This window comes from Populus nigra, chromosome 6 (assembly GCF_951802175.1).
Source record: "Populus nigra chromosome 6, ddPopNigr1.1, whole genome shotgun sequence".
Lineage (NCBI taxonomy): Eukaryota > Viridiplantae > Streptophyta > Magnoliopsida > Malpighiales > Salicaceae > Populus > Populus nigra.
In genome coordinates this window covers 3,901,567-3,910,966 of record NC_084857.1, presented here as the reverse complement: position 1 = coordinate 3,910,966, position 9,400 = coordinate 3,901,567, and the positions used below count along the sequence as shown (strand labels likewise).

General features: G+C 36.6%; 2 protein-coding genes across 2 annotated transcripts; both read right to left on the bottom strand.

Annotated features, from left to right (window-relative positions):
• Window positions 1–425: 425 nt before the first annotated feature.
• On the bottom strand, window positions 426–4,045 carry LOC133695908 (sedoheptulose-1,7-bisphosphatase, chloroplastic-like). Its single transcript, XM_062117882.1, has 8 exons — window positions 3,813–4,045; window positions 3,509–3,628; window positions 3,220–3,405; window positions 2,963–3,044; window positions 2,625–2,846; window positions 2,307–2,407; window positions 2,119–2,190; window positions 426–2,020 (listed from the first exon to the last, which is right to left on the bottom strand). Exons 1-8 carry the CDS (start codon window positions 3,921–3,923, stop codon window positions 1,736–1,738), a joined length of 1,179 nt encoding a protein of 392 aa, XP_061973866.1. The 5' UTR covers window positions 3,924–4,045; the 3' UTR covers window positions 426–1,735.
• Window positions 4,046–5,102: 1,057 nt separating this feature from the next.
• LOC133695907 (uncharacterized) lies at window positions 5,103–8,911 on the bottom strand. Its single transcript, XM_062117881.1, has 10 exons — window positions 8,558–8,911; window positions 8,308–8,451; window positions 7,966–8,181; window positions 7,686–7,868; window positions 7,302–7,523; window positions 6,570–6,686; window positions 6,337–6,480; window positions 5,890–5,991; window positions 5,595–5,663; window positions 5,103–5,448 (listed from the first exon to the last, which is right to left on the bottom strand). The coding sequence occupies exons 1-10, from the start codon at window positions 8,777–8,779 to the stop codon at window positions 5,215–5,217; spliced, it is 1,653 nt and encodes a 550-aa protein (XP_061973865.1). The 5' UTR covers window positions 8,780–8,911; the 3' UTR covers window positions 5,103–5,214.
• Between the last annotated feature and the right edge of the window lie 489 nt (window positions 8,912–9,400).

The window sequence follows — 9,400 nt, the reverse complement described above, 5'->3', positions numbered from 1 at the left end:
TAAATTTTTTAAAAAAATTATCCTCTTTTTATTTTTTTATCTATCAGATTTAGTTTCATGTTTTTTAATTGTTATTTATTTTATTTAAAATAATTTATAAAATTAGATTATTTTTTTCAATTTTATCCTTCTTTAATTTTTTTTATTTATCAAATTTAACCCTCATTCTTTTAATAAATTTTAAATAAATTAAAATATTAATAAATTATTTACCATCTTAATTTTTATAACATTCATGAAAACACAATACCGAAAATACACTAAGCAGAGCGAAGTAAAAGTGCAATGATGGATGTGATATCTTTCTTTTTCTATTGGAATTTACTCCAACGTCCAACCACTCAGAAAAAAAAATTCTGGCTAACCAACACTGCACTTTGTTGGATTAGCCTAACAGAAAACCTAAAATATTAATCAAACTCCAGTTGATGAAGCTCTTAGAGCACCTTCAATCCTATTAATGCCAGATTTGTACAGAAATCCAAGATAATCTATATTATGCTATCTGAAATTAATGACCAGTTAACTAGTGTGGAATCATCCCCGTAATCAACAAGTTTTAATGTATTTATTGATCCATCTAAACCAACATTGCTGGCCTCCATTTTGTAAACATGGCTATGTGATGTAGAATCCATTGCAACCAGCCTCTCCTTAATCCATGACCTGTCACCATTTTGTTGAGGGAGCATGAATCCTGATACTGCCCGAACATAACCTGGAACGCCTTCTTCTCCAGCCAAGTCAGTGCATCTTTCAACCATTGGCATCCATTCTGCTAGTTTCTTGGTTTCAGAAACCATGGTCCAGACTTTGTCTATAGGTGCCTCAACTATGCCTCCTGCCGATCCGCGCTATTTCACCACTCCTGCTTCGACCTCCTATATGAAAGGTAACTGCTATGATTAGACTAGAATGAAGTTCAAAAGCACAAACAATACATAAATAAAAAGAACTTGTGCATAACGATACCATGTGTATCGGTATCTAGTGTGGTCTAAGGTTCTGTCTCAAATTGTGTCAGCAAAATCCTTCACCTTGCAAACAATCAAATTTTTAGGTTCGCCCTTGATAGAATGGGTAAACTTGCTATGGATCTTCTTACGATTATGATCACCTTGAGCTGGCAAATAGAATATGTTCACTGTAAGATTGCAGCGATAGTATCTTGAGAAGAATCCTAAGAAGTAAGATCTAAAAAGCAAAGCTTGGCATGGTCTGAGAATCAAGACAAGGGAATAGGGATAATTCCAGGGCCAACCATCTTTATTGCCGCTCAAGTAGCAGTACTACTGCCACTCTGTGTCTTTACGCGTTGAGGCAACAGACTCAAAAATCTTGCCGGTGAAGTTCACGAAATTCCCAACAGGCTTTTAATAAATATTACTCGTAGAGCTGAAACCATGAATGTAACTTCCCCCTAACAGCAGCAGAAACTTCAACAAAACCCAGTACAAATTTATGATCATCTAACTTTAAAACATATTTATAAGCAGTTCCCTTGAAGGTCAGTTCCATATATAGTCAATCACACAAATCAGAGAAGAAAACATGCCAAGGAAAGAATAGTCATCATTCCTGCTTGATTTTCATGCTCGCGCAAATCTAATCTTTTAATTGTAGAAGTCTCCAATATTTGAATGTTCCATGCACTATCGAACAATTCTGTATACCAGACAGCTTAAATTTGGATCAAAACAAAGATAAGAAAGGCATGAGAAGCTAGCACTTTTGCTTAAGCAGCAGCTCCTACAGGAACGCCCTCAGACTTAAGTCTTGATTTCCCGTATAGAGTTTCTTCAAACCGGATAATCTCATTCTTGGAGCCATATGCAACTTGAGTTCTATCATCAAGATTTATGATTTCCTTGTCTAGCACAGACTGATATCCATCACTACTGTAACCCCCAGCCTTTTCAACCAAGAACCCCAAAGGCGCAACCTCAAACAACAATCTCAGCTTGGCTTTGGAAGATGGTGAAATAACATTTGTGAAGACACCCTTCTCTTTAACAATGATCTGCGGATGATGGATAATAAACTCCTTTAGACATCTCTGAAACGAGCCATTGAATAGAAAATATGGGAGTAACATTTGATGGGAAAAGTTATAATAACCTGGTTTACATCTGGCACCATTCCTCCTGTGTATCTCAAGGTGTACTTCTCTTTAACGTAGTAGTTGATCAGCTGTTGAGTGAGCAATAAAGACATTTGATAAGAGACAGAACCGCTTATGGTTTAGAAATATTGATAATTAGCGGAACCTCTCAATTCAATCAAATAGGAAAAAATAAAATGAAAACCTTTTCATAGTCAACGTTGTCAAATGTGGCTCTCAAATTTCCAGGGGAGAAAAGTTTCCCTTCACCGATCTCTGTTGTCTCTTTGACATGTTGCCATTTTCCTGGGAAAAGACACAAACAGATTCTTTTCAGAGAGTAAGTGTAGATTTAGGCACCCAACAACTCTGGTGAAACCTGATTTCTATGCTGTATGGAGCAGAACAATTGAACAAGGGAAGAGGTAACAACAACTGCTGGACTGAATATGAGATGATCATAACAGTGATGAGAATTGCCCCTCGACTAGATTGAATATTTGATCATAGTATTAAGCCACACCTTCATCAAGAAGAAGAAACTCGTGGGTTCCAGGGTAGTCTTTAAGAGCAAGAACGTATGTAGTTCGAGGACCATAGACCCCCATGGCTGCAGCAACTTGATCTCTCCCTGTTACCCCAGTTAATTTGTCTCCAGGCCACACTCCAAAGATGGTGCCCACGGAGAAATTTGTGTCGACGATACTGGAACCATCAAGTGGATCAAAAGCAACACTGAATCCACCTGTTCATATCATTATCATATAAGGCTACTTTACTTCCAAAAGAGAGTAAAAAGTTAAAAGGTGTTGATATCTGGTCAAAATGTGATTGTTTTAGACAAGTTGTAAATATGCAGACCTTCGGTTGGGCCACCCATGTCTTGTAATTCAGGGACTTCTTCAGAGCAAGCATATTTGCAGAAGTGGGAGTAAGTCAAAGCCTGCGCATCAAAACCAGCAGTCGTTATTTATAAATGAAAGAAATATGTCCAAAAGGTGAAAACCAAATTAATATCAGAATGTTCTGGCAAGGTAAATAAGCTATCTAGCAAAAATCTAGTAAATAGTCCATCAAGCAAACTTAAAATAGTGATAAATTAATGTTTCAAATCAAACCTCAAAAAGAAGATTGTTGGCAAGCATGTCCACAGCAAGCTGCTCATCTCCAAAGGAGTTCACACAAGCTGTTCCTCCACAGGAAGCAGTCCTGACTTTGAAGGCAATGGTCCTTAATGCCTCTCCCATGCACATCAGCACCCTTATGAGTCCCTTATCTGAAGTTGCCTTTGTGAGGAATTCTTCCTAAAGTCGGGAAAAAAAAGAAAGGAAGGAAGAAAAACTTTAGCTATTAAGATCATAACTAAAACTGTATGCACCAAAATTACAAAAATACTATGTTGCTTACCAGGCTATCACCAATCTCACATCTGGTCACAAGGGAAGAGTTCTTTGCCTTCGAAACCTTCAGTGATGATCTTGGTACGAAGCGCAACGTCTCCCCAAATAGTGAGCTTGATTTCAGACCCTGTGATGCATTTTAGACTTTCTTTTACAACTTATTTTTTGTCCATAAATGTTCTTATTCATGTAAATAGACTTATTCATGTCAAATTCTCATTTCTGCATCTCAAGTCTTACCAGGCAATACTGAAACATGCATAGTATTTCTATAAAAGTAATATATAGAGTGTTATTTATTAGATACATACCCTGGAACTGCAGGATGGAGAAATGGACTGTGGAGACACCGGAGCTTTAGAATGCTGAGAAACACCAGGTAAGTAAGCCCCACGAGCACAACATGCTATGCCAGTCTCCATTTTAGCTGGATGACCAAATTTCCAGGAAAAATAGTAAAGGAGTGCAACAGCGTTGCTTTTCTTGAAAAGCTAGAACCTCTTGCTAGCAGAATATTTCAGTTTTGGCCTTGGAACCTTGGAATGGAGTGTGATAATAGATAAGCAGAATGCCACGTGGATGGTGGTGAGTAGATAGGATGATCGAGTGGCATTTGGGTCAGGTTAATTACCATCTCTCAAATATATGTGGCTCTGCTCTTGTTAAAGAGTAATGGTATAGCAAGCCCAACATTTTTGTTGTCTTATCGTACTTTGACGACCCACGGTCCGCACTACGTCTTCGAGGTTATGAGGCATTGTAGTTTGTTGCCGAAAGGTAGGAAAACAAAAACCTCCAGGTTCTATTGGAGTCGGTGCCCCTAAAATTTCACATCAGGAGCCATTCGCCAGCTTCGTATTGTTTTTCTACACATAACAGATAGTAATTAACCATGGTTAATGCGCATCTGATGGATTATATTAGTTATCATAAGGTACGCAAATTCAATTCGATAATCACTGATTCCAAACCAAAGCATGTTACTTTGGCCGAATTCCTGTTATACCCTCAAAAGGTAACCAAGAAACCTTGCTCGGAAAAAAAAATCCTAGGTCTCTACTGATATTATTGCTTCTTTCACCGATTCGTCTTTGGATGTGGTATGCGTCGCCAGATTAGGTTCCACTCCAAAAATTGTCCGCTTCAAGATCTATTATTTCCAGCAGACAACCTGGTCAAATTTCCCAAAGCACCACTAGTTCCCGCGATTAAAGAAGAGGAATCTCTAAAATTAAGCCCGAGAGTTGATCATAAGGTTAATAAGACAAAGATTGGCTACAAAATTTCCACCCTCGAGTTTTCTTAGTAAGCTTACATGACATGGTCATTTTCAATAGCAATGTTACAATATTCTAGCAAGAAATCTAATATCTTTCTCTCTTCCCCTATCAGAATGAATCATATTCAACCTTGTACGAACTGAAGTAAGACTACTTTGTGCATAGGACTACTTTGTGCATGTTTATATCTGCCGCATAAACAATGTTTTCATAAATTTTGAAAAAGATTTTTTCCTTTAAATTAATTTTTTTTGTTTTTAAATCTTTTTAATGTGTTTATATCAAAAATAATATTATTTTGATACATTTCGCAAAAAGCAATTTGAAAAATAACCGCTACCACAAATAACAATTAAACACTTATATCTGATTCTGTGGTACAAAAATATGATGGATGGTGATCCCTGTCCTTGAACGACTTTCCACAATCCACTTATAAAGTTGTCACCCCATTTACCAAACTGATAGCATTATCCAGAGTCTTACTCAATTCAATAGCTGCTCCAACATAGGTATGGGGTGTCAACTCCAAAAGATAATCCTTTGCTTCTTTGGGTAATTCCAAGCCTTCAATGAACTCCTTTATGCTATCTTTGGTAACAGCTCTTCCCCTGGTTAGCTCTTTCAGCTTTTCATATGGCTCAGGAACACTATATCGGCGCATCACCTGTACATGATAGGGATGAGGGGTGTTTTAAGAATGTAATGGAAAAGACTCGAGATGCATCGATCTAAAGAATCATTGAGTAATGATGTCTTGATTACAAAGGAGACAGGAAAATTAAAGATTAAATAAAAAGGGAAGGCACGTACAGTCTGTATTGGTTCAGCAAGCACCTCCCATGATTGGTTCAAGTCTTCACTCAAGCGAGTTTCATTGACCTAAATGAAACATTCAGTTCAGTTATGAAAAAAAAGCTAAATGTAGCAGCAGTTAAAGCATTCTCCAGCAATCATGATTGCTGCTTATTCAGTCAAACGTCAATTGAGGTTTCATTATCCAGGAAAAAAAAAATCAATTCTACTACGAAAATGGAGCACAAAATTAACTGCCTAGCATGCACCTCATAGGAGAGAAGGTGCATTACATATATGTTGTATCCCGTACCTGAAGCTTTGCTATTCCTTGCAACGCACTTTTGTAGGCAAGAAGAGAATGTCCCAAGCCTTCACCCATATTCCTCAGAACAGTTGAATCAGTCAAGTCACGCTGCAAATAGAATACATTGCAACAAAACAATTACAGCCAAAAACAAAAAGATCACCACTTTCAAATAACTACCTAAATAACTGTGCCTATATAAAGATGCATAAAATTAGAGCAGCTACCTAAGTACATAACTACTACGTCTGTAGGAATATAACAAAATTATGGAATTTAAAAGCAAAAGGCACTGTCACTTCTAGGTCTATGCTGTTGTGCAGGAATGACTTCAGAAGCTTCATTTAGGTAGGATCTCAACACAATTCTTCAACATGCCATAGAAACTAGAAGCAAAAGCTTAATATCATAGACAAGTAGCCGAATAATGAAAGGGAAATGGGCTGGCCTTACCTGCCAGCGTGAAACTGGCAACTTCTCACCAAGATGAGATAAATTTCCATTGGCTTTCCCAAGATTGCCTTCACTATTTTCAAAATCAATAGGATTTACTTTGTGAGGCATAGTCGAGGACCCGATCTCACCAGCCTTGGTTGTCTGTTTCAAGATTTGAGCAAATTAACTACTCTACTATGAGGATAACTACTTCACAGTTCAGAGCGTCAATCCAACACCAGAATATTCACCTGCTTAAAGTATGCCAATGATATATAGCCCCATATATCTCTATCAAAATCGATCAATATAGTGTTAAAAACAATAATTGCATGAAAAAGTCTTGCCATGTAGTCATGTGGCTCAATCTGCAAAGCAAGCACAAAGGCATATAGTCAGCGGGAGGACCAGATGCATTGCTATAAACATGGGACAAAAATATCAAGAAAGAAAGGAAAGAAAGAAAATCTAAAGGAAGAGAAGAAAAGATGCTAGCAGGAACTTTTTAATATATCCCTTCAACACAGAGTTCCTATGTAACTACTCCCAAATTTTATAGGATAATAGAGATGATTATTTTACTAGAATTCTTTACTAAGTGGAGTGGCATCATGCAATTGGTGTTATATTAATCACTCGATTCTGTAATTAAAATTATCCCACTAAATGTGATAAGATCTACATTCCATGATTTGAAATTCTTTCCTTGTAATAGATGCCAAGTCACTTAGTAAAAATATTTAACCCTAGCATTTCCAAATTTTATATTGACAATCAATGAAAAAATATCACCCTCCAAGTTCCCATTCCCCCAAATTCCTTTATTTGAGCGCTAATGTGGGCAGTGAAGCAATTGAGTTAGTTACAAATGATGTTTCAAATGAATTTAGAGAGTAATTAAGAACTAGTTGGCTAGCTCTTAATGGGGAACCAGAGCAGGACTAAGAAGATCTTATGGAAGAGTATAAGCACAAAAATTATACCTGAGTAACATAGGGGTTAAAACACAATCCAAGAGATTCCACAAACTCTTTTGCAACTAGAGGCCAATTAACACTGGGATATGCTGAAAAATGGGCATTGTAGTTTCCAACAGCACCAGCAAACTTCCCCTTTATCTTAACTTGAGAAATTTCATGCCTTTGTTCGCTTAGCCTGGCTGCAAAAACTGCCATTTCCTTCCCCAGAGTTGTTGGTGAAGCTGGCTACAGACAATGAAAATAACAAAATCATCACGATCATAAACAAACAGCAATTTTTTGAAAGCAAGGATATGAAACAAAATTGATAAACAAGATGCGATGGACTCTATTAAATAGTTTTGTAAATCAAAACATATCATTACATGCTAGAGATAGCTATATCACCTGTCCATGAGTGCGAGAAAGCATAGGAGTGGAAGCATTATCTTCAGCCAATTTACTAATGGCTTTGATCAATTTATCCATGACAGGAAATACAACCCCATTCATTGCTTCTTTCAGCATCAATGCATGGGCAAGATTATTGATGTCCTCGGATGTGCAAGCAAAATGGAAAAACTCAAGCACCTGAGGTGAATTATCAAGAGAAGGACATTTTTATGTAATTGCAAAAATTCCAACAAGATAGCAAGCTATCTCTGGCAAGTTAGGTAGGATTTGTAACCTTGGCAATCTCCGGATGCGATTGGCATTTCTTTTTCAAGAAATACTCGACTGCTTTTACATCATGGTTAGTCACTTTCTCAATGTTCTTAACTTCCAAGGCATCATCCATGCTAAATCCATCAATTAACCCTTCCAAATAAGCCTCAGCTTCTCCACTAAAGTTCGGGACCTCGGTAATTTCAGGAATTTGTGAAAGTTTCAACAACCATTTAATCTGAGAAAGAATACTTAAATTAAAACTAAATCCTTTTTAAAAGTTACAATTTCTATAAAAAAAAATCAATAAAAAAATTTGAAAATAAAACATTTATGTAACAGATTGAGGGGAAACGAAAGGTACCTCAACAAGAACACGATAATAAATGAGACCGTACTCACTCATATAAGGAGACAAGTCCTTGACTTTATTCCAGTAACGACCGTCCAAAGGGGATAACGCCGTCAAATTTGATAGCTCAAAATCACGAACGCCGTTTTCAGCCATCTTCAATAACAACAAATAGCAAACCAAAACATTTTTACATCAATTTAGGAAAATTTCCCCAGAAATATCTAAAATTGAATTAAATTTATGGGAGGGATGTTGCTACCTTGGGTGTGGCGATTCTGGTGGTAGTGGTGTCTCTGAGGGTGGATTTGCAGGACAAGTCTCTAGGAGAAAACGATGTCGTTGAGAAGCGAATAAAAAAAGCATTTAAAGATGGATTGAAGAGGCTGCTGGGTTTTTGGCTTGGTGGTGGAGTTGATAAGAGTGAGAATTGGTGGGTTCTATTAAAAACCCTAGAAGAAGAAGAAGAAGAAGCAAACTCCATTAACAAACGATACACAGTCACTGTGAGTTCGAGCTCAAGCCAAGCGTGGGTGGTTTTGCGCTTCGCGGTCTTTTTTCCTTTCTCTGGCGTCGGCTTGCAGCTGCTATTATTAACTTAACCCTACTCCTGAATTTTTTGTTTTGTCTATTTCTTGAATTTGAGGTGACTGGATCCGGGCTTTGGTTCGAGTTTATAATTGGGCCGCCAGTTGGGCAGGAAGGGAAATCTTCGAAATTAGGAGTAACAAAATTTCTATTGTGTTGTATTCGATAATCGACAGTATTGCTTTCGAAATCGTTACTTCTTACAATGAGAGACCGAAGTTGTATTTCCTTACTTCATATAAATTATGAAAATACTTTCATTTATTAGAATGATATATTTTATAATATTTAAAAAATAATTAATAACATTCTATTAGTTATTTTTATTTTATCTTTTTTTTTTGTTTATTTTTCTCTTTAAGGTGATTCAGGAAATAAAAAACAAAAAATCACTAATTATCGAGCACCATAAATTGTTTTGAAATGAAAATAATATCTAATAATAATAACAATTATTCCATGCATTTAAGGTTAATACATAGGCTTTTTTATTTGTAAAGAAAATTATTTTTTAATT